General features: G+C 36.2%; 1 protein-coding gene across 4 annotated transcripts in view; it reads right to left on the bottom strand.

Moving 5' to 3' along the window:
- diaph3 (diaphanous-related formin 3) overlaps positions 1-22,071 on the bottom strand; it is a 250,472-nt gene that overhangs the window by 81,710 nt on the left and 146,691 nt on the right. For all 4 annotated transcript variants that reach the window (XM_043251235.1, XM_043251238.1, XM_043251236.1 and 1 more), the window contains 5 exons: positions 21,524-21,625; positions 16,379-16,618; positions 13,199-13,328; positions 7,556-7,680; positions 1,720-1,884 (listed from right to left, as the gene is read on the bottom strand). In XM_043251235.1, the coding sequence (XP_043107170.1) occupies positions 1,720-1,884; positions 7,556-7,680; positions 13,199-13,328; positions 16,379-16,618; positions 21,524-21,625 (762 nt within the window). The remainder of the gene's footprint in view (positions 1-1,719; positions 1,885-7,555; positions 7,681-13,198; positions 13,329-16,378; positions 16,619-21,523; positions 21,626-22,071) is intronic.

Here is a 22,071-nt window from a genome sequence, read left to right as displayed (position 1 = left end):
AGTAAGAGATGCCATATTTAAAGTTAACGTGAAGTCAAAAATGACCCTTGCTTTGGGGGTTTCACACACACACAAAAAAGTATGGAAAAAATGGTGAGACATTAATTACAATGTACTGTATAATATACTGCACTGTACAAAACAATTTATATTATAGTAAATAATAAAAACTGAAATGTTATATAATTACGTTACAAATAATAATGCTGAAAACCATTGGTTAACATGTCACTGATAAAGATTTACAGTAATATAGAAAATTATTATACTGTATTATAGCTTAATATATTACATTTTGTACTTTTTTTCTTTTTCTTTTTTTTTTTAGACATGCACACTGTCTAATGAAGCAATGTTAATACGAATCAAAAAAGTGAACAACAGTGAAAGTAAATAAAAAAATAAAATATAAATGTGAATGAAAACAGAATTAGCAGAATAAAAAAACTAAGCTAAAAATTTAAGTTAATAAACACAAGAGAATTATATTGTAATTGAATTATACTTTAATTACCCTATTACTGCCATCATAAAATGCACTTGTAGGTTTGAAATTGTACATATCACTTTCTACTTTATTCCGCTCTGTCAGCAGTGCTTGTTCTCTGAAGTCTAGCAGAGAATCACACATAGAAGGCTCTAGTTAAATTCAAATATTTACATGACTTTATAACATTAACAGATGGAGAATATACCTGCAAAATGTAAGTTACGTACTAAGAAAAACAGCAGATCTCAAACTCATTAAACTGCGCAAGTTACGTAGCTGCAACTATATGTTACAAATGATTTTACAGCCCTTAATATAAATCACTTCTCATATTTAGGACAAACTGAATGACGCACTTTTCCTACAGCAGCTCACTCAAAGCACTCGTATCAAACTACTGTACAGTATATTGATATAAACGGTATTGCCTCATACTGTACCATACCACTTGTACTATATATCGATATCAAACATATCGATATATAGTACAATCTCAATACCGCCAAGCCCTACAATCAGGAATTGTCTTTTAAATATGCAAGTGTGCACCCTTCATGCTTCATTTATCAGACATTTTTCCCAACTCCTATCGTGCACACCTTGTTTCACAGCGAGTCTAAAAACTCATCAGGTCTGACGGAGTACAGTGCAGGCTGCACTCGCTGCACCGGGGACAGGTTTCAATGACGCGCCACAGGAGTGCATTATCATGCATCTGATGGCGGACCCACCGTCAGCTCATTCCCCAAATTTCAGCATTTCCATCATGAAATCATTTAAAATAATAAAGGCGACGAGATTTGACTCATCACTGTAGCAGCCAAGTGGAAAATAACTTTGCATTTCAAATGGCTTTTCATAAAGGAGACAGGCAGCTTCTTTTTTGTCAGATTAGTGCACTAGAACCTTCAGAATGGGAAGGGAGTGTGTGAAAGCACGTACACACAATCACACTCAAAGACAGTAAATGGAGACAGAAAGCAATGTGTCTTGAGGTGGGTGTAACCTGCAGATATCATTAGAGGGTGAGCAATATTTGGCCATTAATTACCAAGTATTCTCTGAACTGTTTGAGCAGGCCAGGGCTTGTCCTGTAACGGTACTAAGCTGTAGGGCTACTGCAAAACTGCACATCCTGCAAGCACAAGCTGGCCTCAACCTGGCATTGACATCCATTTCATAAGGTATAGCGGCTATGATTATGATCTGAATCGGAGTGGGCAGCTTACCATGAACATGGCTCTGAAGTTGCTGAGGTCAGTGAAGAGTTCCTCCACAGAGGTCTTCTTGGGGTCGATGGTGAAATACTCCAGCATGTTGAGGTAAAGGGTCACCATATTACTGTGCATGATCACCAGCTTCTGGTACTGATCTCTCGCCTGCGTAGAGAAACTGTGAGGAATTGCTGTCAAGGATAAGAAACCAGTATTGGAAAGTGAATGTGCCAATTTTTTGTGTGTCAAAAGTTTCATAAAATAAAAGAACAATACATTTTCTCATATATCTCGAGTATGTTTAGTTCAAGGAAAATTATCTTTCTTTTGCAATTTTGTTCAATAGCTTAATTTGAAAGCGGAATGAATAAGCATTCCATTGATGTATGTTATGTTAGAAGAGGGCAATATCGGTGCAACTATTTCTTGAATCTGAAAATGTGTGTATATATATATATATATATATATATATATATATATATATATATATATATATATATATATATATATATATATATATATATATATATGTATATATATATGTACACGTTTCACCCATACAATCTAGCTATTGCTACAAATATGCCTGTGCTTATTAGCAGAGCATACTTTAATTTCAAAAAGAAGCATTAATCATCTTTATTTTATAACACCTTGGTAAGGATGCAATTACGTGCCAAAAATAGTTTCTCCTCAAAAAGAACCAAAATAAAAACAATAATTAATTTGTAATCCCAGATCGCATGACTACACACCCATAATGCAACACTTGCTACAGAGCTGTGAAACCAGCACATGCAAAAACCAAGACACATATAGAGCGATACTTAAATAGTCTACACAAAAAATTCAGAGAGCTAAGTGCTGTATCCGTGACTGCTTTTTAGCCAATTAAAATTGTGTCTGTGTGTTCAGTAGGAACCAATACAAAACATGTAATTTATGGGGAAAGAATGTATACACACAGGCGTTTTACTCATCAACAAACATAATTATAGATGGTTAAAAAAAAAATACTTCCAGAGGATACAGATAGCCATTTAAACCAGTGTTTATGTTCCATACTCTCTCCATTTAGATCTAATGGCAGTATCTGAGCTGAAATCTCTGAAAAGCCTATATTTTTATGTTGACCTGTACAGACACACAGCAAGCCTATCAATTCATCGAGATCTTAGAAACGTTTCACTTTCTGAAGACGTGCAAAACTCACCACCGCAATGTCATCATCATTCCCTACTGGTTCAAGGTCCACCAACCACTGTTATCTTTTTTTTCCCAAAGCGACATTCAATTCAAGGATACATCAGTTACATTTTTTTTTTTTTTTTTAGTAATCAAAGCCATGACCCTGGCGTCACTGCTGTCGTGCTAATGCTATATTGTTTAAGCTGCTGGGAAAATATTGTAGTCTGGTAAATATTGCTCAGGTCCTTCAATGCAGACTTATGAAATAATTTTGCTCTGTCGTTATCCTCAACTATACGACAGTAAACTCTGCTAAACAAGTCAAACTTCTTGTATAACCTGAAATATAACTATTATTTATAGTTGCAAATGCTGCTAATTAACACCCTGCATGAGATCACTTGCATATCACACGCACACACTGTCATATGTTAACATGCGACAGTGAAACTGGTGTGAAAAAAAGGAATGGGCAAGAATATTTGATGATGATCAAAGTTCCCCTTTGGGAATGGAAAATAAAACCGTCTTCATCAGCAGAAGCAAAAGGAGAACATGTATATACAAAACACACTTGTATTTGACACTTTATTTTTAACCGTATACTAAACGAAAATAGCTTAAATATTCTGATTATTTACTGCTATATGAATGAAGCATTTCATAAAGATCTACAGATATAAAAGCACAACTGACTTACACAACCCACACAGTTTCACTCTCAAGGGCAAAAAAAACATTTTCATTTTACAATCGGCTTTAGCTTCATTGAGCCACTTCAAATGTCTATAACATTATTTCTCACGCATACATGCACCGACACTGTGACTCTTACATGCGCGCACGCACACTTCGAAATGAAAGAGAGGGAATCTGGGTCTAATCCTTGCTGTGAGGTCAGAAATGCATATGCAAAGATGGCAAGCTTTACTCCAAATATCATAGTAATATTTTGACTTTGATGTGGTTTTAATGAGTAATCCTGTTTGAAGCTAGTGCTTCACATCACACTTAAAAAAAAAAAGAAAAAAAGAAAAAACACTTTTGTTAAAACTTTGGATCAACATCCAAAAAGGTTCTCTTTTATACTGGTATTAGCTTCAGAGAGTGTGTGTGTGTGTGTGTGTGTGTGTGTGTGTGTGTGTTTATGAGCTGGCCGCGGGGTGAACTGTTCAGTAGGTTGTGCTCTCAGATTGACTTGTGAATGGCACCACGGCAGCACAGTCACACTACAAACAGATCTGAAGTTAAGTGACAATCTCTCCTGCTGTCATTCTCCTGTCTTTCTTAAGTTGAAGCCTACAAAATGCTTTGGGGTATTCTGCTCACTCGCTATAAATAACAGTGCATCTGATTTATCAAAGATGCCTTCATCTTCAGCTCATGTTAGGACAGTTGATCTCATCTGAGTTAACTGGAAAACTCCCGTTTAAATGAACTCCACATATGAAACATTGACTATGTTTCATGCCCACCAGTAATGCAGAGTAAGAGTGCGTTCACACCAAGCACGATAACAATAAAGATATGGTTATTCGTTTTTAATATTAATAAATAGCGATAACAACAAAGGCACAGAGGAATGATATCATTGGAATCATTTTCAGAATTAGTTTGTCAAAGTGATGAATTACAAACATTGACAGCCAATCAGAATCCATCCTGTTACCACGAGCTAGGCATTTGCAGACGCATGTGCACTGAGAATAAACAGATAATATTGGCGCTAATATCATTATCTGTGACAGTAAAAAAAAGTTTTAACGTTTTAGATATTAGTCTCTTATTATCTTCCAAGGTCACTTTTATTTGACAAATATTGTTGACAATTGAGTAGAATTTAGCATAATTCTTTTCTATTTTTAAATAATTTTATTCCTGAATTTTCAACATTTTTCATCAATGTTGAATATCTGCTTCATTTTTTACTTTTTCCAAGTTAATTTGATTAAGAAAATTTAGAAAAGAGCAGCATTTATTACGTAACATCAGTGCTGCTTTATATGCATCAGTATGCTGCTGAATTAAATTAGTTCTCTGCTGTGTGGTAACTACTGTCCTAGAAGGCAACAGTTTGTTCGCAAGCTCACCTGAATAATCAGGTATTCCAAGGCAAGGAAAGTGACTATAAGCCAGAACTCTGCTAACAAGTGGACGCCTAGAAACTGGACAGAGCTACTTTAACCCACGCATCTCACTCCAGGCACTCCATGACTTATTCATAATGAAGACTTTATAAGGGAGGGCAGACAGGCTGGCCAGTGATGCTTGTTCGGCATACATGTGATATCTTTAGGGAGTTTCTCCTGCTGCATATGCACACAGATCTGTTTTGTGTCTGCTCGGCTGTCTTTTATACAGCGAGTTCATTCACACCCTCCAAACACACCTGCTTTGGCTCTCTGATTAGAGAAAGAATGGAGCGCAGGGGGACGTGATCAGCTAATGAAAGGACAGATGGTGTATGAGAGCGAGAGATAAGACTTCATTAACTTTAATACTGATCTGGTTGCTGGTGTTAAGTGCTCAGAGGACAGAAAAGGGCCCATGCTGTGTGGACCAGAGTGGTGTTAACGCTAACAGAGGAAAGAGAAAGGAAGGTGGACTCTGGGTTTTCCTTCTAAATGACAGAGAGCTAAACTAAATAAAGAGAGAGAGGCTGATGGCTGACCCTTGAACACAAGCTCTGTTGCAGAGGGATAGGAAAGCATTGATTTTCTTCTGTACACCTGAGCTTGTTAGACACTCTCATACTGTACACTCACACCTCTAAGACACACTATTAAAGGAATAGTTCACCCAAAAAAGAAAATTATCCCGTATTTTACTCACCCTGAAGCCATCCTAGGTGTATATGACCATTTTCCACAGTCTGATTTAAAAAAAAAAAAAAAAAAAAAAAAAAAAAAAAAGGATCCTCTTCCGAGCTTGGAAATGCTGGTGGATAGCGGCCGTAAATCGGATATATCCGCAAGTACTGCAACATAAATAACCCATTTTTATCTTTGGGTGAAATATTCCTTTACCAAACACTCCATAATACCTGGAACGGGTATAAATGGACCATGCTTCTATGTAGGTATTTACCGTTAAAACTGCCTCAGCAACACACATTCATGTACTTGTATCATTTTGAAATAAAATGCTTAGGGCCCTAAACACAGTAGAAAACTTTGGATGGCTGCATCAAAAGTAGTTAAACTTCAATTGAATCAAAATGCGATATGCACTTGTGAATATTATGCCGCATTTAAATATAAATCCTGCATGTTCTGTGTGTCTATGAATGGCACAGATGCTCAGTATTGGTTACCACACACATACTGAAGCACACTCTGCATCCTTAATATATGAGCACATGAATTTCAGTAATTGATCTGAGAATCACTTCATGATCTTTTCAGAAACGATAAAATGCTTGTCATATAACGTATAAACATAAACGTAAATGTCTTCACAGCAACCCCTAAAAATACAAATTTGGTTTAATTTGAAGAAAAAGTGACAGAACACAAAAGTATTCAAAATGTATTCCCAGTGTAAGGGACCGACACAAAAACCTGGTTTGTAATTGTGATCTGAAAACTTAATAAGCTACATATTTTTGCCATAATTAGTGTGTCCAAATTTTCTAATCAATACCAAAAAATACAGCTCTTTAAAAATGTCGTCATTGCGTTCATCCCTGCTGAGATGATTTATGAATAGCTATTAAATGGGGTAAGAATAAAAATTAAAGAATGAAACACCACACCCAAAAAAGAAAATGAAACACAAAAGAAAAGTAAAACACTACAGCAAACAAAAACAAAAAGTAAAAAACGTCATAGAAAATGTGCTGCATGAAATTAGAGAAAAAAAAAAAGTGTGTGGAAGGGTGGAAGACAGCCCACTATCTGGCTGGTGAGTAAGATAATAACCTCCCCTGGTAGAGTCTAGCCAGGACAGCGTGAAGGGTAGAGCAAGTCAGGTCAGACCCAGAACTGCAGGCATTCACTGGATCATGAGCGTCACACTAAAGTATAAAAGTAAAAAAAAAAAAAAAAAAAAAAAAAAAAAAAAAAAAAAAAAAAAGCATCTGTTTTTGTCCATGAAACAGCAAGCATAAAGTACAAAAAAAAACAAACAAAAAAAAAAAGCATGAATAATAAAGCTACCCAAGACTACCTGCTCCACCGAACTATACAAAATGCATGAGAAGAAAGGTTCATCGAGGATTATTTGGGTATATGTTTTGTTCAGCGTTTAGTTCGTGCCCCTGGTATCTCCCCTGGCAACACGTCTGGCTTTCAAACGTTTGCCATTTGGAGAGGAGACAGCATCCAGACCGCAGGGAACGGTTTCGAGTGCAATGACAGACAGCTGGGAAAAGAACTAACAAGCAAGTACAGCAATGTACGACTCCATTATCAAACTGTCTTAGGTTTCACATGCAGCCCTGGTGAAGTTGAACATAAATAATTAATTTGCACACGCAGACATAAACTCTGATTAGCGTTTGTGAAATTGTGTGAGGCTGAAGGGTGCTAGAGAACGTGTCGCCACCACGCAGAAGATATAACAATGTTGATAGCAAAACAGCAATGAATAAAAGTGTTTAGACAAAAAATAAGGAAACAAAAATGTACAGTGTGGGTGCGTATGCAAACGTGTGAAAGGATATTGCCATCTTGCTGAGGAACAGGTCCTGCTGGTCGTCTGTAGAGCTGAAAGCATCCAGATCCTTCTCCAACTGCAGCAGGTGTTTCTCCATCTGTCTCAGGCTCTTCTCAAGGTTTTCTGCTGATACTAGACACACGCACAGATACCGATTTAAAACAATGCATGGACACGCTTTGCTTATAGCAGATCCAAAATACATGCTTCCAGAGAACAAACATTCCTCAAAAACTAAGTTCTTTTGGACAGAGACATTCACTGGAAAGAAAAATAAAAGATTTCGGAGCTATAACAGAAAGGAATATTTTCAACATAAATTTCCGTCTGTTTCTGACACAAAGCTGCCGTATTGCTTTAGAAGACTCTGCAGTTGTATGGACCCCTGTTACGATGCGTTTTTCATCCTTTTTATAGCTTGACAGCAAACCCTTCCTTTAAAAAAAAAATGATGTCTACTCTCTCACAAGCAGTGTGAGGGGCTTCAACAGCCAACATGTTTAAGCATTTATAACTCTTTATAAACTTTCATTTATAAGACTTTAGAAATACTGAAATAATTAATGCCAATGAGACTCAAACCATTTGTGTCATTTGTTTGCCATTGTTGTTATACATGTAATCCAGATGTTATTTTTTGTTTCATGTGTTTATAAGAGTGTATTTATGTGTGTGTGTGTGTGTGTGTGTGTGTGTGTGTGTGTGTGTGTGTGTGTGTGTATTAGTAGCATTAGTATCGTATTATTAGTAATTAATATAATTTTAGTTGAATTATTAGCATAAAAGTTCCTGTAAAACCAGACCAGGTCTGTATCTTTCACCCGCTCCTCACACACGCTGGTAGTTTGATGAGGTAATTATGTGACTTTAATAAGAGGCTCAGTTTTGATTAAGCAGACGCTGTTTGGAGGGGACAATCCCGTTCCATGCACAGTGTTAGCTAAATGTGATGGGACACATTGACTGAGCATCATGTGCTGAGATTTGGCTTAAACATCCTCAGCTTAGCTGGATATTATTTATTGCATTTTCATGAGGAATTGTGTAAATGTTAAACTACTTAAATGCTAATCTGCTTAGTTAAGTCTGACATTTTTTTTTCTTTTGGTCCTTAATGATTTCTAACATGTAAGAAGAACAATTTGGGCTTTTTACAAGTGAAAGTGCCTCATGCATTTCCCATATTGTGGTCTAAAGAGTTAGAAATGCAGACATTTTGCATTCAGAACAACATAAAGCTTCTCCGGAATGCATGTATGCATAATCAGAAGAGACAAGCTGAATACAAAAACCTCACTTTAGCCACAAAATTCATCTCTAGCTCCCTCTCATGGAGTCAATGTAGAAAGAGAGAAAGAGAGATGGAGGTAAATCTCGCTATCTGGTTTCACTGGACTGTGCCAAGAGCAGCTGGCACTGCCATTTTGAGTGTGACCCAAGAGTCCAGTGCCTACACACACAGACTTATTTGTCAATCTGTATGGTACATTTATTCAGGAACTAAATAACTTCAGAGCACCACCCATTTGGCACCTTGTTATATATGCTCTTTTGACTTATAACCACCTATCAACCGCATAGCTGTGTGAGCTGTATGAGCTGTATGTGATGACTAAGTCTAGTCTACGGTTACAGTATACACTGATGCACATATCATATGTACACTAAAGCCAAACTATTAACATCACTCATGCCCTTGACAAGTGACTGCAGAGTAAGCTAAGTGTTAGTGTGTGTTTGGTGTAAGGCTTGTGTGAACGTACAGTCAGAATGCCCATTAAGAGGGGTTACTTGAAAACAATGTGTGTGTATTTTATTACACAGCTTCTCTGGTGATTGTCAAGATTTTGAGAGAAATGAACAAATTTGTGTGTACGTGCAGAAGACTTCATTCCAGCCACTGTGACTTAAGTTTCACCTTGTGCACTACTGTTCAAAAGTTTAAGGTCAGGAAGACTCTTATACTCAAGGCCACATTTTTCTTTCAGTAAAAATGTATTACTGTGATGAAATAGCTGAAGCTGTCCGTGCTGAAGGATGTGCAAACTTCGTTTTTGCTTGAAACGTGTGTCAAACAGGCAACATAATTGTAATGTAGGTTAAAACATAGAATATGTAGAATAATCTGTTACTATCTCTGAACCACAAGCAGTGCACATAAGCGTCGTTTGAACAGAACATTAATGTTTCAATAATTTTACTATATGAAAACATTAAACAAAGAGAAATATTACTATTGTAAAATTATTGTTCCACTATAATACACAAAACATTTAATAATTATCATTGTTATATCATTGTATTTTTACAGAAAATCTACCATTACATTTTTTTGTTTTTTTATAGAATATGAAACTGTAGGACAGTAGAGAAAAAATAGCCTGTATCGCATGCATGCCACTGTGATAAATTTATTCTGGCAACACTTTATAATAGCCGCACACTATGAATCATTAGTTAAGCATTAATAAATAGTAACATTAATAGTTAATAGTAACATTTTATAACATTAAAAGGCATTAGCAAACAGTTCATAAATGCAGCTATAAATGTTTTGTTCTTGAGCATACCTATAATGTTTAACAATTGTATTTTCATACGTTAACAATACAGTTTTCATTTCTAAATGATTACATTATTTACAAGCCAGTTATTAGGAGTTATCAGTGGTTAATAAGATTAATTACAAAGCAAAAGCAAATGCTTATTAAACTATTTAAATGTACATCTGTAAATCATTATTTAGATGCACGATAACAGTTGCTCGGTGTGTTAATAAATGCTTTATTAACCCATATTCCTGCTTCATCTCATGTTCAAGTCATGTAGTGTTAAAACATTGTGTAGTTGCCAGCCGTCTGTTTTTGTGAGCTCATCTAAAGTGAGGACTGTTCATACCTTGCAAAGCCACTTACAAAGGAGATTTAAAGGCTCATTTATCTTCCAAACGGAAAAAGTTAAACACAACACAGAGGGATAAAGAACATGAATATTTTTTCAAGATGCAAAAAATTATACTTTACATCTGTACAAAAAATTATGAAAAATAAATGTCTGCAATTTTATAGAAAACGATAAAACCTCAAGTATGCAGTTGTACAGTTTCATCTTTGCATCTTCGAATAAATATTTATGTGTTTATACTTTTCTGTTAGGGGGATAACTGAGCCTTTACATCTCTTTTGTGACAGATATGCTTATAAATCAAGAACGATGCATCTATATACATATACTATTTATAAACTGCTTACTACTGACTATTAATGTTGGGACAGTGCTTTATAGAGGATGTACTGACAATTTACTAATGCTTGCCTAATGATTCATTGAGTACAGTTATTATAAAGCGTTACCTCCATTATTAAAAGTCACTCTGAAAACCAAGCGTGAGCCAAAGAGAATAAATATAAAAAGAAAGCGTCAACAGCAGTCAGCTTGTGTTCTTGAAAAACACTAAAAACACTAAAGAAACACATGTGCATGAACCCTCCATTAGCAGCCACTGAAGAAAATCACCCTAGACCTACCTGCACCACGATGAAACACAAAACCATAACAGTTAGTGACTGACATGAGCTAATTCTTAATGAAAGCATCTCGATCTCCAAAAAAAAAAAAAAAAAACATGCACCTGCTAATGCGAGCTCTAAAGAATAGAATAATGGGAGTAATATCTGTAAAGCGATCAGAGGCTGTTTCCTGAGGGAAGCACAGGGACAGACATTCAGCGTGGTGGGTATGTGTTACCCATAATGCCATTTCAGCTTTGATGAAGGGCACAAGAGCAGGCAGCACTAATGAAATGGGGATTGGGAGACAAAGAGACAGACAAGGAGAAAAAAGTAAAACTAATAAAAAGCTGCAGAGACAGAACCAATAAGTGTTGGAGGAAGTGGACATGATAGAAAAACCTTTCTTATTTTGAAGAACATCTGAGCTGTTCATTTCAATACAATGAAACTATATTGTTATGATTTATCAAGCACCATGTTTGACTACTAATATAGGTCATGAGATTGTAAGCGGATAATGATTAATTGTTCTTTTTCTGTCACAAAACTTATAATATTCCTCTAACCTAACTTGCACAGACTATTTTTTAAAAAAGCCCAATTGTCAGTGTAAAAGAAAAAAAGAGTGGAGCATATATTCTGTTAACTTCACCATATGCGTTCGCAGCAATACAATGGTGAATAAAATACAGAATTCACATTATTTTGGTCAGAATGAGCTAACAGTTCATCATAAAAGTCAACATGGATTAAATTCAACCCCATTTAGGTCTTAATAAATGTCTCTGGTATTATTGTGCATAATTCTTCAAAGCACATTATTCTTAAAATGATTATTTTTTCATAATGGCTAATATAAAAATGTAATCACACTCCGTCTCAAAAACTTTCATGTTCGGCTGATGCAATCAACAGTACAAAGCCAGAAAACAACATTAACCAATAATATTACAGCCTAACAAGTCTAACAATCCAATAAAATCTGAACTAGTAAGTCCTGCCCTCCATCATTATTCGTTTCATTTGGAAAAACACAGCTGTCTTGAAACGCTTTCTCTAAGGCTGCCAGACATACACGTAGGCAGAGTGTTTTTAATCACTCTCTCTAATAATCCTCCTCACAATGGCAAAAACTCTCTCAGTCTTGTTTTCTGGAAGCATTAGGCAATGCAGTGAGTTGGTCTAGTCCTGTTGTGACTGCCTCTAGGGCTGCCGAGGGCAAAGTGACCTCACACAATGGTTCCTCTGCTTCTCTCTGTTTACTAAAATACACATAGGCAGACAGACACATAGACTGTCGAAAATAACATTCTACCAATTGTGATCTGTTTAAATTAAGATTTACAAAAGAAGAATCATGAGATCTGACACTTACTGATCTTAAAATGTGCCCAAAAACACACACAAGCTGACATCATCTCTTTTGCAGATAAAGTGTAAAATGAACCAGTGCAGAATGAGCTGATGTACTGTACACTGTGACAGTGATATTAAAGGGTTAGTTCACCCTAAAATTAAAATTCTGTCATTTATTACTCACCCTCATGTCGTTCCAAATCCATAACCTTCATTAATCCTCGGAACACACATTAAGATATTATTGATGAAATCTGAGGGCTATTTCACCCTCCATAGACAGCTGAACAGGATGAACAGGATGAAACAGGATGTGACATCAGTAGCTCAACTTCAGTTTTGCGCCACTAGGAGAATTTTTGTGCAAAAAATAAATAAATAAAATAACAAACAAATCAATCAATAAATGAAATAATTTACTCAACCATTCCTCTTTGGTTAAATAAATCATGTAATTTTTGTTTTTTTTGTGCAAAAATAGTATTCTCTTCGCAAAACTAAAGTTGAGCCACTGATGTCACATGGACTGTTTTACTAACGGACACATAGACTGCTCTTTGATTTCATCAAATATATTTTATTGTGTTCTGAAGATGAACAAAGGTTTTACAGGTTTGGAATGACGTAAGGGTAAGTAATAAATGACTAATACAATTTTGGGGTGTACTTCAAAGAAGAACTGTTTTTTTCTCCTACTTTTATCCATGGAAATGAAAGATGTAAATCACTAAATTGTTAATTCTGTCCTTTTTTAAACACATTGAGTGTATATTTTGTAGTACCTCGACTGGCCTGGTCCACATGCTGTAGATCCTCCACAAACTTCATTACTTCAGGGTGTTTCTCCTCACAGACCTCTGCCAGGAAGTGAAGTAGTGTGGACTTTTGATCAGCCGATTTAGTGTCCTTCAGCTGAGAGCCAAAGAAAGATATAGAGATTTAGACAGAAGAAAAAGGAGTTGGGGTGTGTGATATCAACATAAAATCTGAATAGAAAAAAATATATATTTGGATGTTCAAAACATTATAGAGAGAAATCAGAGAGAGACTTTCTTGAAGGAAGCCATTGGCGTCCACCGCCTTCACGTCTGACAAGTTAATTTGATAGTACACTGAAATTGCCGGCGGACTAGAAAAGCAAGACATTTTCATTGTCAGTTATGATTATCATCGCAGCGCAACGATACAGGCCTTTGTAGAAGTCACTGCAAAAAGCATTTGATTAATGTTGAGTGCGCAAACATTATTAAGCTCTTCTGGGTGGTGGTGCCTGATGACTTAAGATGCTTGATTACCGTGGTGGGGGGGGGGTTGGTACATGAGAGATACAGATAAAGTAAAACGAAGTTCCAAATGGGCCCTTATGAAATGAGAGATGAAATTGGAGAAATTGACTTTCCATCTAGTCCATTTTAGTACTCAACACTATCTCGCACTCTGCCATTTCTTTCAAATGTATGTGTTCTGACAGAGGCTTTGTGCTGGATATACACACTGGGTTCAACTGGATAATTGCAGTGTCAGAACATTTGGAAGCCGTGTGAAACGTTAGACAGATGACGGGGAATGAAATTAGGTTTTGTTGCTCTGCCTGAAAGGGCTTAAAAAAAAAAAAAAAGGCCAGATTCCACAAATTGCTTGTGCTGATTTCATCTGTGAAGTATAAAAATGACAATACAAAAAGAAACCCAAAATATCTAATCTGACCCTGTAGTCCAAGTCATTGATGTCTTTGAAATATCCTAAATATCGGTTCTCAATTGGAAAAGGTTTTCAGGAAAAAAAAAAAAATCAACAACACTCATCGAGATTCTGACGTCCATGACATACCGAACCGTCCTCTGCTGATGAGATCAAACAATGACGCGCGAGTCACTTGCTCAAAGGGAAGCGCTTTCAAATCCTTTGACAACTAAATATGCTCAATAAACCCACTGTGAGCAAAAGAAGAAGATACTGACAGGTTAAACTCAGAATAAAACAAACAAACAAACTATCAGATCAACAGAGGCAGAGAGAGAACATCAGGACAGGCCCTCAGGCGAGGAACTTGAAAGGCAGAAAACGACATACTTTCTTTGTTACTCCTGCCCATCAGGGACTCTATCACTATGTGCAGATGTAGAGATGTAGTCTCTCTCTCTCTCTCTCTCTCTCTCTGCAGTGAGGACAGTTCACTCCATTAGTTCTGATGCATTAGGTCCTTATGTGGGTATAAGGACACGTTCAAAGATGAGTGTTGATATGCAACATAAATGAGCAGATCATTTATATCAATATCTATCAACAGTTACTGCACATACATAAACATACGTGCATACAATTATTCAAGAGTTTGGGGTCAGTATGCATGCGTGTATGCATTTCAGCAAGAATGCATTAAATACCAAAAGTATAAGCAAATACTATCATGGTTTCCACAAAAATATTGCAACAAAAAGGTTTCATAAAATACTAAGCATATTAAAAATAGTCTGTATGACTTGTGTTCTTTATTCCTAATCTTCCGAAGCAGAGCCAGATGAAAATTAATGAGTATTTTCCGACCATCTTCACCTGATATTTGGAAATATGTCAGTGAACATTCTTCAAGGGTTCTCCTTTTGTGTTTCACAGAAAACAGAAAGTAATTTGAAGAGAAAATAATGACCGACATTTCATTTTTGGGTTATTCCTTTAGAAAAAGTCTGAATGTGAGCATGTCCGCATACAGTCTTCTGTCTTTTATCAGGTCCTCTAGGAGACTTGATGAGCAGAAAGGCATTCATTATCCTGGAGAGAGTTTTAGCACCACACAGAAGGGAAGGACTGAAAGTAGTAATGAATAAAATGGATGGCTTATAAGAAAGAAGAAGAGAGGTGGATCAACTCTGATAAAAATAAATAAATGAATAAAAATGCCAAGTCACCATGGAAACCTAAGTAAATATGCATGGCTGCTGTGGTAATTAATTATACTTCCCTTCTGCCCTTTAACACTCACCTAAATCTGAACATTTTACCCAAACATAATCATTAGAGGGCTTTGCCCGTGGTGCAAGACGACTGCAGAGTTCTGTGTGTGACATGGCAAAAGGATACGGACATAATCCATTAGTATGGCATTAATACACCTGACTAAACAGAACATAAAGACTGTCCTCTTACCGAAAAGCACATATATGTCTGCATTACGTCACTACTTATCTCTGAAAGCAGAAGAAGAAACCATAAAGTGGTTTTTGGTCTCTGCACTTTGATAGATGCCAGAAGATACGGCTATTGTGGTCTTGAGTGCTTGATAGTGTTAAATCAAATGAGATCTTCTCGAACGGCAGTCGTTTTTAGCGAAAGGCACTTTAGATGGGCCGGCCGATAGGGGTCAAGGTAACTGGAAATGTGCAGGAGGAGAGTGAAGGACACAGAAGCAGTAGTCGGACACTCCTGCTTGATGGTGACTCAGCTTTGGCTCCCTCACAGACATCACAGGAACATAAATTATCATCTTATCGGCTTATTCCCAAAAACAGCAAGCAGAAGGAGAGTGTTTGATGAAAAATGCCCACGGTACATTTGGGCACGGTGTGTTTCCAACACGAAAAAATACCTGATAAACAGATAAATAAAGGCTGATAATTCACAAAATGAGTAAATATCGATAGCAAATCAAATGAATGACTTTAGGGATGTTTTTTTTTTTCTCTGTAAGAAATGATACCATTTCTCATGGACTACACTTCTTCTGTTTCTAGGAAACCAGCCTAAAACAGTCTCTAGACTTGATGCATTCGATTCAGAAGTTTAAAAGCAGTTGTTTTAGAAATGCGTAGGAGCTTGCATCTGACAATTCTTTCACCCACAAACAGCTCCAGTTAACATATCTGACCTATTATATCTAAATGTTTCCACACATATAAAATGTTGACGAAAAGTGTGCAGAATCAGTGTGGGCTTAGATACGGGCTCTTTCTCTCTGTACGTACCTTGCAGAGAGAGCTGAGGTTAAAGCCGAAGGACTGGGCGTTCCGCGAGCCGGCGTTCATGAAGTTCCCCATGAGCAGAATGAGTTCCAGCAGTCTGCTGAAGGCTTTGCTCTTCTTCACCTCATCGCAGGCTGCGTTCACCGCCATAATTTCCGGACGCAAGTTACCCACTTGTTCTTCAAACTGCAGCTTAAATAGGATGGAGTTGAGCCTGGGCCTCAGACGCTTCACACTGCTCATCTGGAAGAGGAGAAAGGATTGATGAATGCCTACAGTCCAATCTTATAATTTCTGCTAAAAACAGTATCTTGAACCGTATTAAATAATCAATGTAATGTTAAATATTTGAAATATAATTCAATTATAACTGCTCTTCCATAATGCTCCATGTGCGTGAGTGTAATTTCAAGTCTACACACGTGCACGTGTGTGTGTTTGTGTCTGTAGTCTGCATTTATGGGTTGGGGTTGAACAGGACACAATTTGCCCCTATAAAACACAATTAGCTATCACAAATTAAGGGTGTAATTAAGACACTCAATACGGAGATGTGATTAATATGTCTAGAGCTGTTTTCCGTAATCAGATATCATCTCTTGTACATGCACGCACACTGCAATCAAGTGTGTATAAATAAATTCAGGGAGCATTTCATCCTTGAAGACAAAGCACATCAAATCTACACAGAAACAAGGGGACTGATGGAAAGAAAGGAGAAAATGAGAAGAGAAGGTAAAGAAAATAAGGCAAAGCCAAATGCCTAATTTATGTGTGTAAACATTCAGCAAACTTGTAGCAGGCATCTTCTGTGCGCGTCAGGCAGCGCTAATCTGCAATGAAACAGACTCCGATTCAAAGCTCTGCTGCCATAAATGTTTGAGGGAGATTTGTACCCTCCCTTCAAACACCCACCCACCCCAAAAAAAAAACAGTGTCAAACTCAGCATATACAAGGAATTATTCATTAGAGCTTCTAAAAGACAGCAAAGTAAGAATTATCAGGGAAGTTCAGTGGTTCAGTGATGCTGGAAATCACATAATAGCTCCTGTATATGAAACACTTTAGGGACTTCATGACACCAGACATGTGGTGCAATGAAAAAGGACAGGCTGTATATTTTAAAATGGCATAAAAAGATGCTTTCAAGAATAAATTAATGATGAAAAGCTGTAAGTCATGTTATCTTGCAAAATCTGAATTGAAAGCTGCCAAATGAAAAAATACAAAAACATGAAGCAGATTTTTTTCATGTTATGTAATTGTAAAATCATGTAGGGCAGGACTTGATCTTTATTTTTCCAAATTTGATTGGATCATGCTTATTATGATATTATTGGTAATATATTTCCCACCCACACAGCCCTGGTTCCCTCACTAGAACGTTTCAGAAGAACATATAGCATTGAGACAGAACATCACAACATGTTTTCTTCTTTAGAACTGCATATAACGCAACCTGTGAATTAAAGAAATTAAATAGTAAATAAATAGGGTCAATCTTGACATTATGTTGTCTAGACATTTCACTTTTCAATTACAGTGGCGTATTCATTAGTGAATGTTTTATTTGATCAGTGCTGGAAGCCTTTTCACTGCCTAGTTTAAAGTAATACATTATTTCTGAACAAAGAAATGATGCATATGTGGGTGTTTTTCCCAATGTGGTCACATCTGGCCTTGCGAACTATTTACCTGTGGAGAATAAACTTAAGTCTTTTACTTTTACAAGAGTGTTATTTAATTTGCCTACTAATATTTATATCTATTTCAGACAAAATTACACTACTTGATTAAATCATTTTTTTCTCTCTCTCTCTCTCTCTCTCTGAACCAAAATGTGTAATTTCTCATTCTATCTCAAATTAAGTTTTTTTTGTTTAATGTTTAATAGCATTTTTCTTTCTTTCTTTCTTTCTTTTTTTTTTTTTAATTAATTTGTACTTTTTTTTTTATTGTTTCACGAAATGAAAGGGTCCAGAATACAGGATTTTCGTATTTGAAGACTCAAAACCTAGGTCTAATACAAGAGTATAGACAGAGTATAAAATATAATGTAAAATTGATTAATAATAATAAAAAATCTGAATCAAATGATTTGTGACATGTGATTCAATTGGAGCGCTTCAAAAAAGTGGATCTTTTGCGACACAATGCTTTACCTGATTCTGGGTTTCAAAAAGCTCTGTTGTGTTCTTTGCTAGCTTTCTCTATATAATCTATTTATTGTTTGAATAACCGTGGAAATTAAATCATTAAAACTAATGGGTCTAACATAGGCCTACAATGGTTTTTATGAAACTGCGATCTTGTTAAATACAGTTTTCGTTGTTTAAAAAATGCATCTTCAAAAGCAACCTTGTCTTTATTTTTTGTTGTTTTTCCCCCACAAATCGCGATAATAACATTTTTAATAATAATGATACAATTCCTTTCATACTATCTTTTAGAATGTAATTTATTCCTGCGATGACACATTTTCCATTTGTCCAGTTTTTATTATCAGAGACACCTGCAGAATGAGTTCAATATGCTAAACTTGTAACATGTCTTTTTTTCTTTTATTTTTTGTCATGTCTTCTTTGTATATATAAATATGGCCAATTAAATCATTATAGATTTTGTAGTTTTAATACACATATTTATACATTTAGGGTTTTGTGATATTAGCCTAACCATTTGAATTTACATTACCCCTCACATGCATGTGTTGTTCATAAAGTATATGAAACCAAATCAAATCCATCCACCCACAGGGAAAATACTTTAGTACAGAGTCCTCAAGGTAAGACATTCAAATCCACTTTTAAAGTCTAAATTCAAATGCACCTGCAGACGGGAGTGAAGGTAACACTGGTGTCTGCCACACAGCATGTGACAGCATTCAGAGGGGAACAACTTTCCAAGTGTTTCAAGTATTATTCTTTATCAGGAAGCTAAATCATCATTTCACACAACCACCCAGAGTGTCTGCCGTACAACAGAAGCTTTTCAGTTTGAGTGAGTGTGTGTGTGTGTGTGTGTGTGTGTTCTTTGCGTGTCCCAGTAGACCCTGAACACACTCGCTACGTCTCTAGCGTATATGGCCTTGCTGGAAAAACTCAATGGGGAACGACACACACACACACACACCTGTTTCATCTTTCTGCCTCTATTGTCTGGCTGAGTTAGTTTGCCTGATTTAAACTTTTACTTTCTGTGCACCTTGAACTAAGACCTGGTTAAAAAAAAAAAAAAAAAAAAAAAAGGAGGGGTGGAGGAGGGGCGCAGTTGCTACGGCAACAGAAGATTTCTCTTCTCAGAGAGTTTTCCAGTAAAAGGTGTAATTCTTTACGCTTAGCTACACCTGACTAAAGCGAAACAGTTTATCAGGAGCTAAAAATACCGCATGCAGCCATTAAAAACATTTATTCAGAGAAACAAAGCAGATGGCTGAAATAGAAGCATCACATGCGCTACATGCACACGCTTAAACAGAATCACCCTGTATCATTTTAAGTTCCCAAAAGGCGCATTCTATATTTTATGGTCCACTTAGCAAGCAGCAAACAAAGGGTTCAAAGTTCTGGATCCAGAAAAGAATAAAGAGTGCAAAACTGCTTGCAATGGCACTATGGGAGATTAAGAATTCCCTTTGAACTGGATAGTTCTCTGAACTGCAAATGCATCATTTCCTGCTGCCCACGCATGCATAAACCACAGTTCCATATGCCTCATTATATAATAAACACCCCAAACACAGTGACAGGCCACACAGTTGCATGAAGCGATTCCCTTGCGCCTTTTCTTTCACTTCTGCTTCGTTTCTCAAAAAAGCAAGACCCCTTTCTCTGTTTTCGGCATCCCACTTGTCTTAAAAAGTCAAGTTTAATGAACTGAAGACAACTGGAAACTTTGTGAGCATGCTTGCAAAAACCAATAATTAATTTGTGAATCTGCTGTCAGCTAAACTGGCAACTGAGTCGACCGACTGATCAATTGTTCAGAAGAGAGCAGCATGTACTTAAACTATGACAAATCCAAATGGGAGCAAAAGACACAGCAGTCTGACCACTTTTTAAAGTTAAACTTCACACATCTCGACAGAGTTGAGAAAAGCTCTGAAATTGATCTCACACATTCAGAGACGAGTTTTCAAAAACATTCAAATACGAGAAAAGCCTTCATTATCATCTTAAATGACAACTCTTGAACATATCACAGCAGAAAATGACTATTAAAATTCAACACTATCCTACAGTGATATCTAAAACAATACAGATGACTATAAAGCTGTGAGAATCAAATGTGTTCACAAAATTAATTTTATATCAAGAGGGATCAAACTGATTCAAAATGATATTGAGGAACAATTTGGTAGCTCAGTTAAGGAGGCACTGATCATATTATTTTTCATGTTATGGCTGATAATTAATATTAAATGATTAATGATTAATATTAAATCATGTGTTTTTGTGAGTGTTAGATATGTAATTTAAATGCACAAATACAGGAGCACAATTAACTCAAAAGAAACATTTTCTATTTAAATTATAGTTAAGACTATAACACCATACGGGCAAAATATAATTTGCCTCGATGTTAGTCATGGAGGGTTTTTTTTTCCCCCTTTTATGTTAGTTCCAATGTCTGAAGGTAAGTTTAGTTTCTTCCAAAAGGTGTAAACATTGGCACTTTTTACAACATTGCTCAACTGAAAAACAATGTGAATATCAATTCATTATTTAAAACCTAATTTACATTTTCTAAGGGCCTCAGCAAGAGCAGTTTTATTAACTATTACTAATCATTTATTAATTATTAACAAACTAAACTATGACAAACTAAGACATCTAGGTTAAAACTACACAATACACATCTCGGGTTGTACAATATGTAGTTGTTTTGTTTGTGACTAGATTATATCGGTTTCATTTTCAATTTAACAGATTAAATCTTTTGTAGAAGGACAAACACAACATCGACCTGAGAAAAGTTTCAATAAAAAAATGATTGATGACTTAACTGGACATGTCACTAGACTAAAGAGTAAATTTATATTAATACCTAAAGGCTGTGTGTGTGTGTGTGTGTGTGTGTGTGTGTGTGTGTGTGTGTGTGTGTGTGTGTGTGTGTGTGTGTGCGAGTGTGTGTGTGCATGTGCATACCACTACTCCAAACTGCTCTGGTTCAGAAAGGTTGGCAAATTCGCTCTTGTACTTGACCAGTGCGTTTAGCTGCTCCTGCTCAGGCAGGTACTTCACAAGATTCTGGAAGAGAAAACAAGACAAAGAACTTGTGTTACAAAAAATGTGCGCTATATTTATTCAATTAGCAGTTCAACTTTAACCTACAATCTAATTGTTGATGGTTTAGTTCTAGTGTCTAGCCATTTAGTGGAGCTCCTCATCTAAATCGACTCTTGCAATTAATGACACGTTAGACTAATTGAAGGGACAATAAATCTCCCTTGAGAAGTCTGAGGTTAAGCATCTCGTTCAAGGGCAAAACAGCACTTGAGCAGATCTGTGATCTCAGTAGCCCTCTGGTTCATGGGTTGGCCCAACCTGGATACAAACCTACAACCTGAACAGGTTTAATACTAAAAACTCAATTAAAAATGTAATAATTAATTAATAAAAAAGTCTTTTGAATGAAACATTTATTTATTTCATTCATCATTTTCTTTTTTTAAGCTTCAGACTACAGTATCTTT

The sequence above is a fragment of the Puntigrus tetrazona genome, chromosome 11 (assembly GCF_018831695.1).
Source record: "Puntigrus tetrazona isolate hp1 chromosome 11, ASM1883169v1, whole genome shotgun sequence".
Classification (NCBI taxonomy): Eukaryota; Metazoa; Chordata; class Actinopteri; order Cypriniformes; family Cyprinidae; genus Puntigrus; species Puntigrus tetrazona.
This window is presented reverse-complemented; position numbering and strand designations above follow the sequence as displayed.